The following is a 17,017-nucleotide window of genomic DNA, read 5'->3' on the forward strand; positions in this document are numbered from 1 at the left end:
ATCTAGAAAAAACGGTACTGATGAACCTAGTGGCAGGGCAGGAATAAAGACACAGACGTAGAGAACGGACTTGAGGACACTGGGGGGAAAGGGAAGCTGGGACGAAGTGAGAGAGTTGCATGGACATATACACACTACCAAATGTAAAATAGATGGCTAGTGGGAAGCAGCCGCATAGCACAGGGAGATCAGCTCGGTGCTTTGTGACGACCTAAGGGGGTGAGATAGGGAGGGTGGGAGGGAAGCTCAGGAGGGAGGGGATATATGTATACATATAGCTGATGCACTTTGTTGTACAGCAGAAACTAACACAACATTGTAAAGCAATTATACTTCAATAAAGATGTAAAAAAAAGAAAGCTAATAAATAGTTTTAAAAAGTCTCAGTTTTAATTTCTAAATGGCAAATATCGGTAGCTATAACCCATATAAACAGATGCGCTTTGGGATCCTCAATATATTTTTTAAAGAATGGAAAGGGGTGCTGGACTTCCCTGGTGGCGCAGTGCTTAAGGATCTGCCTGCCAATGCAGGGGACATGGGTTTGATCCCTGGTCTGGGAAGATCCCACATGCCGCGGAGCAACTAAGCCCGTTCACCGAAACTACTGAAACCTGCGCGCTCTAGGGCCCCGTGCTCCACAACAAGAGAAGCCACCGCAATGAGAAGCCCGTGCACCCCAAAAAAGAGTAGCCCCTGCTTGCAGCAACTAGAGAAAGCCCACACGCAGCAACAAAGAACGCAGCCAAAAAAAGAAAAAAAAAAAAAAAAAGAAGGGGGTGCTGAGACAAACATTTGAGAACTGCTGATGTAGAAGAGTGGTCCAATCCAGCCCTATGCCTGTTTTTATAAATAAAGTTTTATTGGAACACAGCCACACCCACTCGTTAACATAAGGCTGCTTTTCTGGTGCAATGTCAGAGTTGAAGTGTTGAGATAGAGGCCATTTGGGCAACAAAGTTGAAAATATTTACTCTCTGTTCCTTCAAAATAAAAAGTTTGCTGATGACTGATGTAGAATAATGCATTTAATCGTCACAAACAGTTCTATTACTAGTTCCCGCTTACAGATGGGAAAAACAGAGGCACAGACAGGTTAAGTCATTTTCTTAAGGTCACACAGCCAGGGACTTGGTACCTCTTCTTCTGGTACCCCAGTGTTCCTTGAGAACGATCCCTCTCTCCTTATCTGCGTGTTTTCCGCAATTCTCTGAAGCCCCTTCTTGGGAGAAGTGGGAGCTGCCTTTTCAGACCAAAGAAAGGACTTTCACCTCAACTTGAACACGGGGTATAACTGGCCTTTTGCTCACCTGAATCAACACAGCTCTCTGACCTCCTAATTTTACTAACTACAGTTCTGTGGCTATCGACTATATTCACAGAACCATTCACAGAATAGGCAGGGAGGTGAGGCCCTGGGGGTGGGGGCAGCGGGGTTGGGGGGTCCTCTACCACCTTCATCTTTGGCGCCAGCTTCTGGAAGCCTGGAGTGGGACTGTCTCAGCAGGTGCATTGTGGCCCGATGGAAAGACATGTTGGGTGGGGCTGAAGGTGGAGGGAGGTCAGACTGTCAATCCCCTCATAAGAAGCCCATCCCCACCTCTACCTCTGATATGCTGCCTTCACCTTGAACTGGCCATGACCATCTTTTGCCACCTATGGGCTGCTCTGAACTCTGATCTCTAGGATTCCCCAATGACTGCGGGTAACTTAGGGGCATCTCAAGAAAGTCTGTGAAATGGGATACAGCTTGGGGTGGAGCCCATCAGAAGCAGCTTCTTGGGTGCAGGTAGGTGGGGTGGGAGTGCCAGAGGCCTCAGGAAGGGCTCACCTCCCACTGGGGGAAAACTCCCTGGGCACAGGGTGTCTGAGCTGGGTTTCCAGGTACCTCCTCCAGGGTGCTTCCAATAGGAGTTTTGCTAATATGTGGGGCCTCAAATGTACTCACTGGGGTCTCACTTGCCAGATCATGTAGGATGGTCATCCAGGAAGGTTTATCATCCAGGATGGTTGCTTTAGGTACAACCTGGCCTGCAGAAGCAGCAGCAGGCAGACTGTGGAGGGCTGCGGGTAGAGGCATGGGCTGGTCAGTGTCTTTGGCTTTAACTTTCTTGCAAAGAGTGCTGGCTGGAGAGCTACAGCTTTCTCATCCTTAGCCACTTTCAAAGCGCCTCCTTCCATGGTTTCCCCAAAGAGACCTGGGGAGTACTTTGCAGAGAATATAAAGACCATTCCAATCCAGAAGCCCTTTGATTCAACTTTTTTTTTTATTTTTTTCTTTTTGAATGTCATGCAATAATTCACAGTCCCAAGCCCACAGTTTTCAAACAAGATAGGAAAAAGGAAAAAAGAAGCAGAGGAAATCGGTGGTGTTTTTTTTTTTTCTTTTTTCTTTTGTTATTTCAAGCAGGACCAAATGTCAGAAAAAAATGCTTCTTTTCTCAATCATTAATTTTTTTGTCCTTTTAAAATTGTTTATTTTTTTTAAATTGATTTCTGCAGGCAGTTATAGTAGGGTTTGGTATAACCAGCAAGCACTCCTGTGTGTGTCTGAGAACGTGTGTGGGGTATGAGTGTGTCTGGTGGAGGTCTGTGTGGGACGCTGGGTTTCCTCTTCGCTTCCGGCTTCTCGCCACACACGGGCCACCAGCTCGCGTTCACCAGGGAAAGGAAAGATTCAGTTGAGATGATAAAACTCATCAATAGAAGCAATTTTTTTCTCCCCGTTTTTCTTTTAAAAATGTTTTTTTTTTTTTTTAATTTCCATTTTCCCCAAGGTTCTCCAAAAATGGCTGAGTTAATTAGAATCCCTTGGCCGTGTGGTTTGTCTGCCCCCGAGGGACCCCGTCGTGGGGGGTCGGGGCTGGGTGGGGGGCGCAGTAGCTGCCCAGGAGCGGCTTGTCCGGCTGAGGGTCTTTGCGGGACACCCTGGTGTGTCCTGGCCCTGGGGACTCCCTCCAGAGGCCGGGGCCGTCCAGCTGGTCCTCTACTGGGCCCTCCCGGGCCTCCCCCCGTGTGCTGGGCAGGTGGCAGCGAGGTGGCCCCGCGGCCGGTGCGGCTCCTCCCCGGGGGGGCGTGTGCGTGGGGTGCGTGGGGGGGGCCGGGCGGGCGCGGGTGCCACCTCGCCCGGGCTTAGCACCAGTCGTCGTCGTCGGTCTCGCTGTAGGTTTCGTGCAGGCCTTTCCGGGAGCCCGGCCCGCGGGGCCTGGCCAGTCCGTGGGCCGGGTAGTAGCCGTTGGGGAGTCGCCGGCCGTGCCTGGAAGGCGAGGCGCAGGCCGGGCCAGCGGCCCGGGGAGTCCTGGGCGAGCACGCGTGGCGCGCGGGGGGCGGCGCGTCGTAGGCGGCGGCCCGGGGCTCCCCCCCGCCGCCGCCGCCGCCGCCGCCGCCGCTGCCGCTGCCCAGGCCGTCGGGCTCGTCGTAGTCGGAGCCCCGGTAGTAACCGTGGTGCCGGGGGACCGGGGGCCCCTCGGCCGCGTGCGCGCCGGACGCCGGCCACCGCGCCCCGCCGTGGCGACACGCCCTGGGGGACTCGCTCCTGGCCATGCCCGGGATCCGCCGCTCCATCGTTGGCGAGCGGCTGCTGCCGTGGCCCCCCGTGGGCGGCCGCTCCCCGGCCAGGGGCTCAGCCGCGGGGCCCGGGTACCTCCGCGGGCCGCTGGGGGCCGCCCGGCTTGGCCGCACCGCCGGCTGCTGCTGCTGCTGCTGCTGCTGCGGGGGACCCGAGCCGCCGGCCTTACGGATCACGGGGGAATAGGACACGTGTGGCCGGGGGGTGGAGGGGGTCTGGGGGAGCTGGCGGCGTCCCCGCCGCGGAGTGCTGGTACCAGATGTTGAGGGGGCTGGGCTTCCACTTACGGAACTACTGCCCTACACGAAAATTGAAACAAAGGAAATCAAAAAAAAAGATACACCAAAATCAACCAGGAGACGGGAGGAGACACAGAGGACGGGAGGGTGAGGACCGAAGGAAAACCAAAGGACAGGAGAGGCACCGGGAGGAGAGGGGGACACAGGACATTCGAATGGAAAAAAAAAGGAGAAAAGCAACAGCCACAGGGAGGATGAGGGCAGGAAGAGGCGGAGGAGGACGGGGCGGGGTGTGGGGGCGTGGGGGTGGGGAGTGGGAGAGACAAGGAGGGAGGGGGAAGTCGAAAACCAACACAACAAAGTGAAAAGAGAAATGAGAAATGGAGTTTTGTAAGTTTGGGGGTTAAAATAGCAGAAGTTTAAAAAATTACTCACAGGCGTCCAGAGGACAGAAATCATAATCGAAACAACAACAGAAAAAAAACGGAAGCCGGGTTAAAGGAAAGCAAGAGGCAGCGGGGCAGCCAGCGTGGTCATGAGTTGTAAAGACTACGCCGGCCGGAAACTCAAAACGTGATCCACAACTAAAGAGGAAGCAGCTGCGGGCAGGGAGCGGGTGGCAGGTGGGCAGGGAGGCTGGGGGTGCAGAGTGGGGATCCAGAGTGGCAGGGGGCAGTGTTCACCCCTGCCTGAGCCCAACCCCCTGGCTTGGGGAGCCCACTCCATGGTGGACAGGCTCAGAGGTCACAGCAGCAGTGGGGACCCTGCCCAGAGTGGCTGTGGGGTGTAGGCCCCCTCCTCTCCCGGGTCCCAGGGGCTCGGCTCAGGGGTACCTCCTGCCACACCCACCTGCCGGTGTGCCATGTGCTCTCGGCCCTCACTGGGTGAGCGGGACCAGCGCTGGTCCCGGGCCCGGGTCCGGCCGTGGTCAGGCCGCTCCTGGGCGTAGCGCTCCTTGTCTGGGGGCGGGGGGTGGTGGTGGTGGTGGTGGTGATGGTGCTGCCGATGCTTCCGGTCCTTGGGCCGGCCCCGCTCCTGGTCTCGTTCCTTTGATGGCAGGTCCCCAGACTGGGTGGTCATGCTCAGGTCTGTCCCCAAGCCTGGGCCAGATGGGGTCAGACAGATAGACAGATGGCTTTGAGGGAGGGGTGGAATGGTCTGTGCACGTGGGAGGCTACCAAGGGGGTCTGTGGGCTCTAGAGAGGGGCACCTTCCCCTGGACCACCCTGGACCAAGGATGGCCTGGTGGGTGTTGGGAGGGGGGTCGGTCCCCAGGTTCTGAGCAGCAGCTGTCACAGCTTGGTCCCTTTGGTCTTGTCCAAGCCTTTCTGTCTTTTCTCCTTCAGTGTCTACCCCACTCTGCCTTCTGTCCTATCTCCCCTCCTCTGTCCCCTTACACAGCCTCCGGTCCCTGGGCCCTGCAGGGCGACCCACCTGTGTCCACGTCCGTGTAGCGGCCCAAGGAGCGCTCCGAGGCGCGGTGGCTGCGGTCTCTGCGCCGCTGGTGGTGCCGCTGGTTCTCTTCGGGTGGCACCCTCTCCAGGGAGTAGTCGTCCAGGCGCCGGGCCTTGGGGCCCAGCACGGAGGCCGAGCGCTTCATGGGGCTGGTGTCTGAGATGGTCTGGGGGGGACAGGCCGGCAGACCGGGGTCAGCGGCTGGCACCAAGGAGTCCCGGTCTGTCCTGCCCCATCGGCCACCAGTGACTGCGGTGTGACCGTCCAGGGGCGGGGTCGGGGTGGGGGGCGGCCATGGGCCTCAGGTCCTGATCAACCAGAGCTCCAGGACTCCTCTGTCACCCCCCAGGCTCATCCTGGGTTCTGGCCAGGAGGCCCCATTCTATCCACCTCCTGCTGGGACAGGCAGGCCGACTGAAGGGCGGAGCTTCCCCCATTCCAAGTGCAAAGCTGGGCGCCCTGGGGCCCTGGGCAGCACGGGCCGGCACTCGCCCTGCCTGCTCTCCAGGGCGGGTGAGGAGCCTCTGCCTCTCCTCGCTGTCAGGCCTACACGCCCAGGGCCAGGCACCCAGCTCACCGTCCTCCTTGGTCAACTGGGCCTGGACTTCTCTGACCACCTGAGTCTGGCCTCCGTAAGGAGCCCTTGAGGGGATGCCCTGGCATTTGAGGCCCCGAGGGACCTGCTCTCCTCATCCTTGGCCTGCAGCCTGGGGGCCTGCATGTGCTGCACCCACTGGGTCCAGCTGGTTCTCTGTGGCTCGGAGAGGAGAGGAGGAAGACGGGGCAGATGTTGCCCAGGGCCCGGCCCAGCTAAGGGGGCAGCGGTACTGCCCGAGGAAAGAGTTTTAAGGAACACAGGGCTGCGGGACCAGAGGTTCAGGGGTGGTGTTAGGGGAAAGAGCCCCTGAGAAAGTGGGCCAGGCAGGGCTGCAGGTCAGACTCCTTGGAACGATGGACCCCCTGGCTTGGGGGCTCTGAAGAGAAGGGGGTGGTGGAGAGGGAGGGAGGAGGGGGGCGGGGCAGGGTCACTCCTCCAGGGCACACGTGGGGCACACAGAGAACACAACACATGAGGATGGGGCTCCACAGGGGGGAAGGGGGAGGGGGTGCAGTCTGCAAAGAAAGGGTGGGGTCCGAGGACAGGGAGAGATGACAGGACTCCCACGAGGGGGGGTGGGCGGGAAGAGGGGGCCGGAGCCCAGCAGGGCGGCGGGCGGGCGCGGTACATACACTGAGGTTATTCCCACGTGGCCGGCCCCTTCTCCTCTGTCACAGCCCCACGGGATGGTGCACACAGAAAAAACAGAAAGAAGGAAATAAATATAAAAGCTGAGAGGGAGAGTGGAGAGGTGGTAGATGGAAGAGATGCCAGGGTCGGGGAGAGGAACCTGAGGGGGAGGAGAAGGGGGAGGGAGTGAGAGGTTAAAGTCCCCGGTGGTGTGTGGGCGACCCCAGGCCCAGCCGGCAGTCCTCCCATGAGCACAGAGGAGACAGACAGGAGACACCACAGACAGATGGCAAAGGCACGAGACCGACAGATGGGACGGCGTGGCTGCAGGCCCCTGGCCCTGAGCTTTGCCTCATGCAATGTGCCCCAGCCTTGGCTCTGCTGACACTCAAAGCTTTGGGGAGGGGTGGCCGTCGGCTGGCTTGTCCCACCCGTCTTCTGGGGCCCAGCAGCTCAGTCCTGCTGGGTGGGGGCCCGTCAGGATGGGGCTGGGTAGCCACATGCAGGGTGAGTGCCTCCCGCCCAAGTTCCCAGCAGTCAGAGGCCAGGCCCCTGGGTGACCCTGGCCCAGCCAGGCACAGCACAGCCTCCCACCCCGTGCAGATGTCACGGCACAGCACACGGGCAGCCCGCCACCGTCAGACATGCCGCCCCGCCTCTCAGGCTGGGTGGGCAGCCAGCCATGCTTCTGGCTCTGGCCCCTCTGGCCCCGTGGGCCTGGGGCAGTGGGACACCGCCCTCCCCCCAACACCCCGCCCACCCGAGCCCTGCAGCTGGGTAAAGCAGCCACACGCAGGCACACATCAGGCGTACACACACCTGCTCCTCCCCAGCGGCCCCCACAGAGACTAGACAGAGAGACGAACCCCAGCCGCCCCCGGGCCCACCCCAGACTCCGCTACCAGGTCCTAGGACCTGCCAAGTTCCCCAGAGCGTGCGTGTATACGAGCACACACATCCGAGTATGTGCGAGCGCGTGTGCGCGTGCGTATGTGTGTGCATGAGTGTATATTCTTGATTGCAGCAGCTCTCACCTGGGCCAGACACATCACCTCCCATACCCCCTCTGCAACCTCCACATCCTGCGGCCTCAAGTACCCCCAAACGGGGCAGAGACAAACCACCTGGCGGTGGCCACGGTACCCTGCCCCAGGGGAACCTCGCCCCCTCTCAGCCCTCCGTCAAGGAGGACCTAAGAGGACCAGGGCCTCCAGGGGCTCCAGGTGTGGCCTGTAGGGGCAGTGGGGCCTGCACACTGCTGCCGAGGGTGAAGGACGCCTGCCCAGCCCTGGGTCCCTGGGCTCCGTGGGGAAGCAGAGACTCCAGAGGCCAAGTGCAGCCCCCAGCGTGGTGGGTGAAAGCCCTCACCTGGTTCTCGGCGGGGAGGCGGGGCATGGAGGTGGCCCGGGCCTGGCCCTCCATGGGGAGGTAGTGCTCACTGTCGGAGTAGCCGTCTCTGCCCATCTCTCGCATCTCCACAGACTGCGGGGCAGATGGCGAGGCCGGGTGAGCCCCAGGGCCTGACACGTGGACCCCGGGGGTGGCCCAGTGTGTGCGGAGCTGCAGGTGGGGGGCCCAGACCCCTCCTTCTTGTCCTGCCCGGGCCTGGGAGCCATGGGGGCGTGGGGGGGTATGGAGGCACCTGAGAGTTGGGCTGGCTATTGGGCATGTCCGTGGGGGGTCCTCGCTCCGGGCTCCACGTGCCCGTCTTCTGGAACATCTCCTGGGCCCGCTGGGTCACCCAGGATGGGCTTTCCTTCATGCCGCTTTCGTGAGCCATCCTGTGTGGGGCACAGAGACCAGGGTGGTGGTGGGCACTCCGGGGGCTTTCACACCTGACCGGTACCCCCGTTCCCCTGCCTCCTGGCCAGAGGGACACTCACAGGCCTCCTCCTGGGTCCAGCTGGGTGGAGGGGAGGGCATTCTGGCCGGGCGCCCCCTCCTGCGTTGGAGATGGGGGCTCCATGCGCTGGAACATGAGAGGTGTCCGGTTCTGGGGAAGACAGAGAGCAGTGTGTGTGCACAGGGTGGGCGGGGACAGGGGACAGGTGGAGGAGGGCGCCCCGGGCTCAGGCTCTGGTCAGGGCTGCAGCGGCGAGGCTATGCTTAGCCCACCCCTGGGGTGAAATCCCAGGAGTCATTCTTGACATGCCCCCCCACCCCAAAACGCACACACACTCAGGTCTGACCCATCAGCTAGTCCTCAAGACTCTTCCTTCCAAATCCATCCATACTGGATCACTTCTTACCACTCCACAGCCCACACATCCTGGTCCGGCCTCATCAGTTCCGGCCTGGACCAGTGCAGTTGCCTCCTCTCAGGTCCCCCAGCTCCAGCCCTTACCCCCCACGGCCACTAGAGGGCACCTGTGAACACCTGCCTGAAGTCACTTCCCTCCTCTACTGAGGAGCCCCCATGGCTCCCACATCACTCTGAGCAAAAGTCGAAGGCCCACTGGGCCCTGCATAATCTGTCCTGTCACCTCCCCACCCTTGTCTCCTCCCACTGCCTCCTGCACACTCTGTTCCACCATATCGACTTCCTTGCTGTTCCCTGAACTCAAACTCATGGTCCTGCCTCAGGGCCTTTGCACTGGCTGTGCCCTCTGCCTGAAACACTCTCCCCCTAGGTATCTGCTTGGCTCCCTCTCCTCTTCCTTCAAGTCTTTCCTCAGATGTCACTTCCTCAGCGACGCCTCCCCTGACTACCCCTTTCAAATCACATTCCTTCCCCTGCCCCCGATTTTTCCCATGGCACTTAGCATTTTCTGCAATGCTATGTAATTTAATCGTCTGTCATTGTTGGCATTCCCCCAACTGGAAAGTCTGCTCCACAGGGATTCTGGTCTGCTTTGCTCACAGATGCACCCCCGGAGCTGAGAACCATGCCCGGCACACAGTAGGTGCCCAATAAGTGTTGATGGAGCAGATGAGTTAATCCAGGCTACGTCTCCTTGGCACTGTCCTACTTCTCAGTGACCTGCCTTGGAGCCTGGCCTCATCCCACTGTTCTGGTTGGTCCTCATGGTGACAAGGAAGCCACTGTCTCCCAGCCTGGATGTCCCCAGAGTGATGGACATAGCAGGGCAGGGCCATCAGGGCTGGGGCCATACCTGCTCCTCACGCATGGCCTGCAGCTTCTTGGCCTTGCTTTGCCGGTAGTACTCCATGATCATCATGGCTGCATAGATCTTCCCCACCGTCAGGTCCGTGGCTGGGGGCACAGGGTGAGCTCACTGTGGGTGGGGGGCCCTGTGTGCACCAGCCCTGCCGTCCCTGGACCTCCTCTTTCCCTCCCCCTCCATCCTGGTGGGACAGAGCCCGAGGCCAGGCCGGGCCTGGCTCTTACACTTGTGAGGGGTGACCAGCAGGTCCAGCGTCTTCTGGGACAGGTTGGGCCAGATGGCCATTATTTCCTTCCGCAGCTCAGCGTCCATCTGTTGTTTGTCGGCTCCGCCTGTGGGTGGGCACAGAGAGGCATCAGCCGGCCTCTGGGGCAGCCGCAAAGCCAGTGGCTCCTGTTGACCCAAGCTCTGGGGTCCTGGTTCCCAGCGGGTCACCAGTGCCCTACGGGCCTGACCCAGAGGAGTCTAGTCCTCAGCAGGGCCAGGGCCTTCGAAAGACCATGCGGGGGACAGTCCAGCTTCCTGAGGGGCCAACCTGATTCCCACTTACCAGCTGCGTGACCTGGGTGTTAGTCTACTATGCTGTGTCTCAGTTTCCCCATCTTCAAAATGGGGATGACGGCAATACTACCTGCCTCACTGCGTTGTCTGAAGATCAAAATAGTTAATGTACAGCATTAGGACGGTGTCTGCAGTAGGGAGCCTGGGGTAAGCCTCAGGGAGCAGTCCTGATAGAGGACATTCTCCCTCAACCGAGTATCCCCTCCTGTGAATGTTGACCTTGGACAGAGCCAAGCCCTGGTCCCTCACTCCAGCCATGGTGGTCATTAAGGTTCTTTGGCAGCAATTCCTGGTCCCTCCTGCCCGAGTGCACGGGAGTGTGGTCCTTCCTGGCCCCTGGGGTTGACCAGGGCCATGGGACGAGTTCTTGCCCATAAGGTGTGAGCAGGGTGAGGCCCCGCTTTGGGCATTAAATGGGCAGTGCAGGCCCCTCCTGAGTTCTCATTCCCTCTGTCACAGCGGCTGGTAATGTTGGGGACAGAGGTTGCCCCCTCACGCCTGGTCCCTAAGTGAGTGATGCACAGAAGCCCCTGCTGACCCCAGAAGTTCCCACATAATGGAAGTGGGAAGCGAATCTTTGTTGGTTCAGGACCTTGGGGCTGTTTGTTACAGTAGCACATTCTCATCCATTCTAACTGATACATCAGCTTGGCCCTTGCTTCTACTCCTGTTTCACAGCCCCAAACAGGGGCTATTCTAAACATTTACCAGCTGGTAGGAGAGGGACATTGATGACAGAGCTAGAGCAAGGGCCTGAAGGATCCCTGCTGGACCAAATATTAACCCTGTGGTTGCTGGATTATGGGAGGAGATCTAGGGGAAGGGCAGGAGCCGGCTGCCAGCCAGTAGAGAACTACTGCAATGTTTAACAACCATCCACGGGGGCCTGTGGCTGAGTAGCTGGACCGCCCAGACAGCCTCAACATCCCCCTTTGCCTCCATTCCCTGTCCACCTCTTGTCGCCCAGCATCTGACGTCTTTGTCCCTCCTTCTCCCACTCCTCCATTTCCCGGGCCCAGCCCGGAGCTCCCTCTGGAACCCCTGCCCAGCTTCTCCTTCTCAGCAGATGTGGGTCAAAGCACAGACATCTGCCAGGCACTCCGTGGAGCTTTCACTCATCTTCCCCCGTGTGACTCTGGAGACGGATGCCTTTATTTTCAGAAAAATCCTTCAGAAGGGCCTTTTTGCAAGTCAAGCTCAGATCCTGTTCCAGAGTGATGATATGGAGGCGGTGGGGAGCTGAACTTCCTGGACCAGTGTAATCGCTTCTGCCAGGTCGCCTTGCTCCTCCCACAGCCACCAGAGGGCGCCCAGGGACACCTGCATCAGTCACCTGCCTCCTCTGCTCAGAGCCCTTCAAGGCTCTCACCTCACCCAGGGTGATCCCCGGAGTCCACAAGGCCCTGCACGATCCGCCCTCATCTCCTCTACTTTCCCCCTTGCTCACTCTGTTCCAGCCACACCAACCTCCTCGTTGCTCAGCAAACACGCCAAGCACCGTCCTGCCTCAGGGTCTTTGCATGGGTTGTTTCCTCCGCCAGGATGGTTCTTTCTACAAATATCTATGTGGTTCCCTCCCTCACCTCCTTCAGGTCCCTGCCCAAACCCTTTATCAAAGAGGTCTTCTAGCTGCCTCCCAACCTAAAACAGCTGCCCCTCCTTCGATGCCTTTTTCCTGCTTTATTTCTCTGGTCTTTATCATCTCATGCTATTGTTCACCACATCACCACTAGGGGGCACGGTCCACAGTCTGGTCTCTCTTCGCTGCTGGTGGTTGCAGGGTCTAATGATACAAGGGACTGTGGTCGCTGGAGCCGACCTGCATGGGTGTAGGGGTGATTGGCGGGCCTGGACACAGGTTGGGAAGTTGTGGGAGATCCTTGGGAAAATCATCCGCGTAGCTGGGTTCTCAACATACTTGACACCAACCTATGACAGTTTTTTTTTTTTTTTCCTCTAGGGAAGCAGTTGGAATTAATAGCTAAGTCTCTTGTCCACTGTAGCTAAGTGAGGTGCTTGGGGTCTCTGTGGGTCCTTCTCAGAGACATGGGAAGGGAAACAAGAGAACATGACATTCTTGTGAAAAGTCACTTTCTCCTGACAGCTTACATGTTTCCTGTTTCTAGTGAAGAAAAGGAAGATACCTATTGTTATGGACTGAATTGTGTCCCCCCCTCCCCCGGATTCATGTTGAAGTCCTAACCCCCAGTGTAACGGCATTTGGAGATGGGGTCTTTAAGGAAGTAACTAAAGTTACATGAGGTTATGAGGGTGGTCCCTAATTCAATAGGACTGGTGTCCTTATAAGAAGAGAGAGATGGACACCAGGGATGCACATTTCCCGGGCCCTGGGGAAGGCCATGTGAAGACATAGCAAGAAGGCGGCCATCTGCAAGCTGAGGAGAGAGGCCTCAGGAGAAACCAAACCCACTGGCATCAGAATCTTGGACATCCAGTCTCCAGAACTGTGAGGAAATACATTTCTGTTGTTTATGCACTCAGCCTCTGATATTTTGTTATGGTGGCCAGAGCTGATTAAGATACGTGCTCTTGGCATCTGAATTAGGTAAGGTCAAGGTTTCTCACCCTGTCAGCACTGTCGACACTTGAGGCTCCATCCTTCTTGGTTGTGGGGTCGTCCTGTGCATTGCAGGGTGTTGAGTAGCACTCACTTACCCCAGTCCTGACAACAAAGCCTGTCCCCAGACATTCCCAGGTGTTCCCTGGTGGATAAAGCTGCCTCCAGTTGAGAACCACCTTAGACTCTTTCTGCTTTAATTCACTGGGAGATCTTGCATTCAGGACTGTCGTTCACATTTAAATAAAGGGAAAGTCCTTAGGGGATTTCAAGGTGGCCCTCCCCTGGGGTCATGAGATCTGCTCAAGGCCACATCTCAGGTTTACTCCTCCTCCAGGTACAGAATTGTTAACACCGGGGTTCCCAGGGACAGAGGGCTCCCTGGTATTCAGGCATCAGTCCCCCACAAACCAGTTGTGTCCCAGAGTTTATCGCCCGAAGGGTCCTCCCCTCTCCCACATCACTCTGCACACCTCTGGTGAACGTTCTCTGTTGCAGGGTCTGTTCTGTGCACCCTGAGACATTCAAGCAGCATCCCTGGCCCCTACACACCAGTTACCGGGAACACCAGCCCTCTCCCAGTTGCGACAACCCAAACTGTCTCCAGACATTGCCAATGTCCTCTGGGGGCAGAATTATGCCTGGCTGAGAATCCCTGACTTAGGGTTTAACCCCTGACCTGGATCCACAACCTCTGACCCTGCTCTTTCTTTTCCATAACATGTCCCGCTTTTGAACACGTTACATATCTACTTATTGATCGTTGCCTGTTTATTTGTTGCCTCTTTCCCCACAGCCCCACAAGGGCCAGAGGTTTGTCCGTCTTTCACTGCCCCGTCCCACGTGCCAAGGACAGAGCCAGGCACCCAGCAGGTGCCCAGTGGACGTTCTCATTCAATGAGCTGATAATGCAGGCAGGTCAAAGCCTTTCAGCTCCCACCAGGCCACCCCAGCACCTTCCAGGCCCTTGCAGAACTCGCCTCCAGACAGAGCCTGGTCTTTGAGGGTATTAAAGGACGAGACAGTGGCCTTTTGGCTGGTCAGCCACGTGGAGTCCTGAAGGAGAGTCCAGGCTGGCCCGGACTCAGGGAATGCTGGACAGCTGTGGAGATTCTGCTACTGGCTGGCTGAGGCCTCGTCTCTTCTCCACACAACCCTCCACTGCTGTCCACAGCTGTTAGCACGCAGGTGGCACAGTGTTTATAAAGCTCTCCCTGCAGGCTCTCAGCAGAAGCCAGAACGTTAGCTTGAGGCTGGGGAGTTTTAAAAAAACTTTTATTTTATATCGTAGTATTTTTTTTTTTTTTTTGGTCCACACTGAGTGGCTTGTGGGATCTTAGTTCCCCAACCAGGGATCAAACCCCAGGGCCCTGGCAGTAAGAGCGCCAAGCCTTAACCACTGGAGCAACAGAGAATTCCCTGGAGTAGTTGATTAACAATGTTGGGTTAGTTTCAGATCTACAGCAAAGTGATTCAGTTATACATATACATGTATCTATTCTTTTTCAAGTTCTTTTCCCATTTAGGTTATTACAGAATATTGAGCAGAGTTCCCTGTGCTGTATCGTTGGTTATCAATTTTTAATATAGCAGTGTGTATATGTCAATGAGGCTGGGGATTTTGGATTTTGATGTGTTAACTGGGTTTACGTTCGTTCAGGTAGGTGGCTGGCTCTGTCCTCATCGCCTTCTGGTTGGGGTGGGGAACAGGAAGGCAGTGGGGGATGAAGGGACACAGCCCAAGCCCCTTGGGGGAGCTTTCAGGGATCCAGACACAACGTCTAGAAGAAAAAGAAACATGATGACAGAGGATTTTTTCCCCAGGCAAGAATGAGATTCTTTCGGGAGGAGAGAACAGAGGGGTGAGTGGGAAGGAGAAACAGACAGAGAAGAGGAAGGACAGACACAGAAGGGACACAGATAAGACAGATAAGGAGACACAGAAGGAGACACAGAAGGAGACAGATAAGCAGAGGGACCCGCTCTCTTTCTCTCCCAGCTAAGATGGGCCTCACAATTTTTGAAGAATCTGAAGAATCACTGAGGTTAATCCACTCCTCCATGTTACCCCCTGCCTGCTGGAAAGGAACTCAGTGTGTTTAGAAGCAAATTCAGTGTTGAAAAAAAGTGTGTTGTACTCTCAGCTGGCCTGAGACGTGATTCTGTTGAAATGGCTGTGATTGTCAGCACTGTTAGAACTGTTGTCCCCAAGCTCTCGGTTGAACTTCCTTGACTCCAGAGCTGTGCCCCATGGAACTTTGGGAGGTGACAGGACGGGGAGGGGTCCCTGGCTCACAGATGCTGGGGGCATGACGCTCTGGGAGCTGAGTAGGGTCTGGGGTATGAGTGACAATGCCAGCCAAGTGGCAGGCACATCCCCAGAGTCCTTGAAATCCTCACGTGGGGAATCTGGTGAGTGTCCTAAAGGCTGGACTTGCTAAAGTCCCACAGAAGGGGTTCTTTTTTTAAATATATATATTTATTTTATTTTTGGCTGTGTTGGGTCTTCGTTGCTGCGCGCAGGCTTTCTCTAGTTGTGGTGAGTGGGGGCTACTCTTCGTTGTGGTGCATGGGCTTCTTGTTGCAGTGGCTTCTCTTGTTGCGGAGCACGGGCTCTAGAGCACAGGCTCAGTAGTTGTGGCTCACGGGCTTAGTTGCTCTGTGGCATGTGGGATCTTCCCGGACCAGGGCTTGAACCCGTGTCCCTGCATTGGCAGGCGGATTCTTAACCACTGCGCCACCAGGGAAGTCCCACAGAAGGGGTTCTGTGCCATAAGAGACAACTCAGCAGGTCTGGGTTGTCCAAACCTTGCACATTCCAAAGGAATGACTGGTTCTTTTTTTTTTTTTTTTGCACTACGCGGACCTCTCACTGTGGTGGCTTCTCCCGCTGCGGAGCACAGGCTCCGGATGCGCAGGCTCAGCGGCCATGGCTCATGGGCCCAGCCGCTCCGCGGCATGTGGGATCCTCCCGGACCGGGGCACGAACCCGTGTCCCCTGCATCGGCAGGCGGACTCTCAACCACTGCGCCACCAGGGAAGCCCCAGGAATGACTGGTTCTTGACCAGCTCCTGGAAGATAATGTCTAAGTCCTAGAGTGTCCTGCCTGATAAGAGTGTTTTTGTTTACCTGGGGGCCTTGGGCCAGGCCAGATGGTTTATCCTAGCAATGTGATTTATGGTGGGGGCCTTGAGTCACGTGGTATCAGCGTGACCAATAGAGGGGCTGGAGGCTGAGCAACTAAGGTCAGCCAGGCTTACAACGACCAACTCCCAATAAACACGCTAGACACCAAAGTTCAGGTGGGCTTGGGTGGTTGGCAATACTGCATACATGTTGTCACACATCATTGCTGGGAGAAGTAAGCAGTGTGCATGTGACTCCACTGGAAGGGAGTGGAAGCTCCCTCTTGGTCTCTCCCGGACCCTGCTTCATGTGCCTGTTTCCTTTGCAGATTTTAATCTGTATCGTTTTGCTGTAATAAGCCATAACTGTTAGTAAAACAGTTCTGAGTCCTTCTAGCGAATCACTGAGCCCAGGTCTTGGGTTATCTTCAGACCCCTGAACACAGGTCCCCAGAGGGAAACAGCAGCTGGGATTCAAAGGCATTATGTACCAAGAGTAGGTGCACTGTTAGACCCATTTTACAGAGCTGTGGCAGGCAGAAATCTAAAGTTGCTCCTTCTTTCCCAGCAAAATCCTGGTTATTCAATCAAATGCTTGGGACTTCCCTGGTGGTGCAGTGGTTAAGAATCCGCCTGCCAATGCAGGGGAGACTGGTTCAATCCCTGGTCCGGGAAGATCCCACATGCCACGGAGCAACTAAGCCACAACTACTGAGCCTGCGTGCTACGACTACTGAAGCTTGCATGCTCTAGAACCTGCGTGCCAAAACTACTGAGCCCACATGCTGCAACTACTGAAGCCTGTGTGCTGCAACTACTGAGCCCACGTGCTGCAACTACTGAAGCCTGTGTGCTGCAACTACTGAGCCCACGTGCTGTGACTACTGAAGCCCGTTTGCCTAGAGCCCATGCTCCGCCACAGGAGAAGCCGCCACAATGAGTAGCCCACGCACTGCAATGAAGAATAGCCCCCACTCGCCGCAACTAGAGAAAGCCCACAGGCAGCAACGAAGACCCAACGCAGCCAAAAAAAAAAAAAAATTAAATCAAATGCTAGTCTAGGGACTGCTATGAAAGGACTCTGCAAATGTAATTAAAGTCACAAGTCAGCTGACTGTAAGCTGATCTGGGTGTGTC

The 17,017-nt window shown here is 56.8% G+C and overlaps 1 protein-coding gene across 2 annotated transcripts in view; it reads right to left on the minus strand.

The window, feature by feature from the left end:
• Positions 1–2,249: 2,249 nt before the first annotated feature.
• The window catches only part of CACNA1A (calcium voltage-gated channel subunit alpha1 A), a 236,709-nt gene continuing 221,941 nt past the window's right edge, over positions 2,250–17,017 (minus strand). For both annotated transcript variants that reach the window (XM_089905382.1, XM_089905383.1), the window contains exons 39-47: positions 9,840–9,947; positions 9,604–9,704; positions 8,374–8,483; positions 8,133–8,271; positions 7,859–7,972; positions 6,493–6,528; positions 5,242–5,428; positions 4,657–4,907; positions 2,250–3,867 (exon numbers count right to left, since the gene is read on the minus strand). In XM_089905382.1, the coding sequence (XP_089761508.1) occupies positions 3,133–3,867; positions 4,657–4,907; positions 5,242–5,428; positions 6,493–6,528; positions 7,859–7,972; positions 8,133–8,271; positions 8,374–8,483; positions 9,604–9,704; positions 9,840–9,947 (1,781 nt within the window). In that variant the 3' untranslated portion in view covers positions 2,250–3,132. The remainder of the gene's footprint in view (positions 3,868–4,656; positions 4,908–5,241; positions 5,429–6,492; positions 6,529–7,858; positions 7,973–8,132; positions 8,272–8,373; positions 8,484–9,603; positions 9,705–9,839; positions 9,948–17,017) is intronic.

The sequence above is a fragment of the Delphinapterus leucas genome, unplaced genomic scaffold (genome assembly GCF_059928025.1).
Source record: "Delphinapterus leucas isolate spDelLeu-1000000601 "Yukka" unplaced genomic scaffold, BTC_Dleu_Yukka2 spDelLeu_asBTCV2_sq25, whole genome shotgun sequence".
In the NCBI taxonomy this organism is placed as follows: domain Eukaryota; kingdom Metazoa; phylum Chordata; class Mammalia; order Artiodactyla; family Monodontidae; genus Delphinapterus; species Delphinapterus leucas.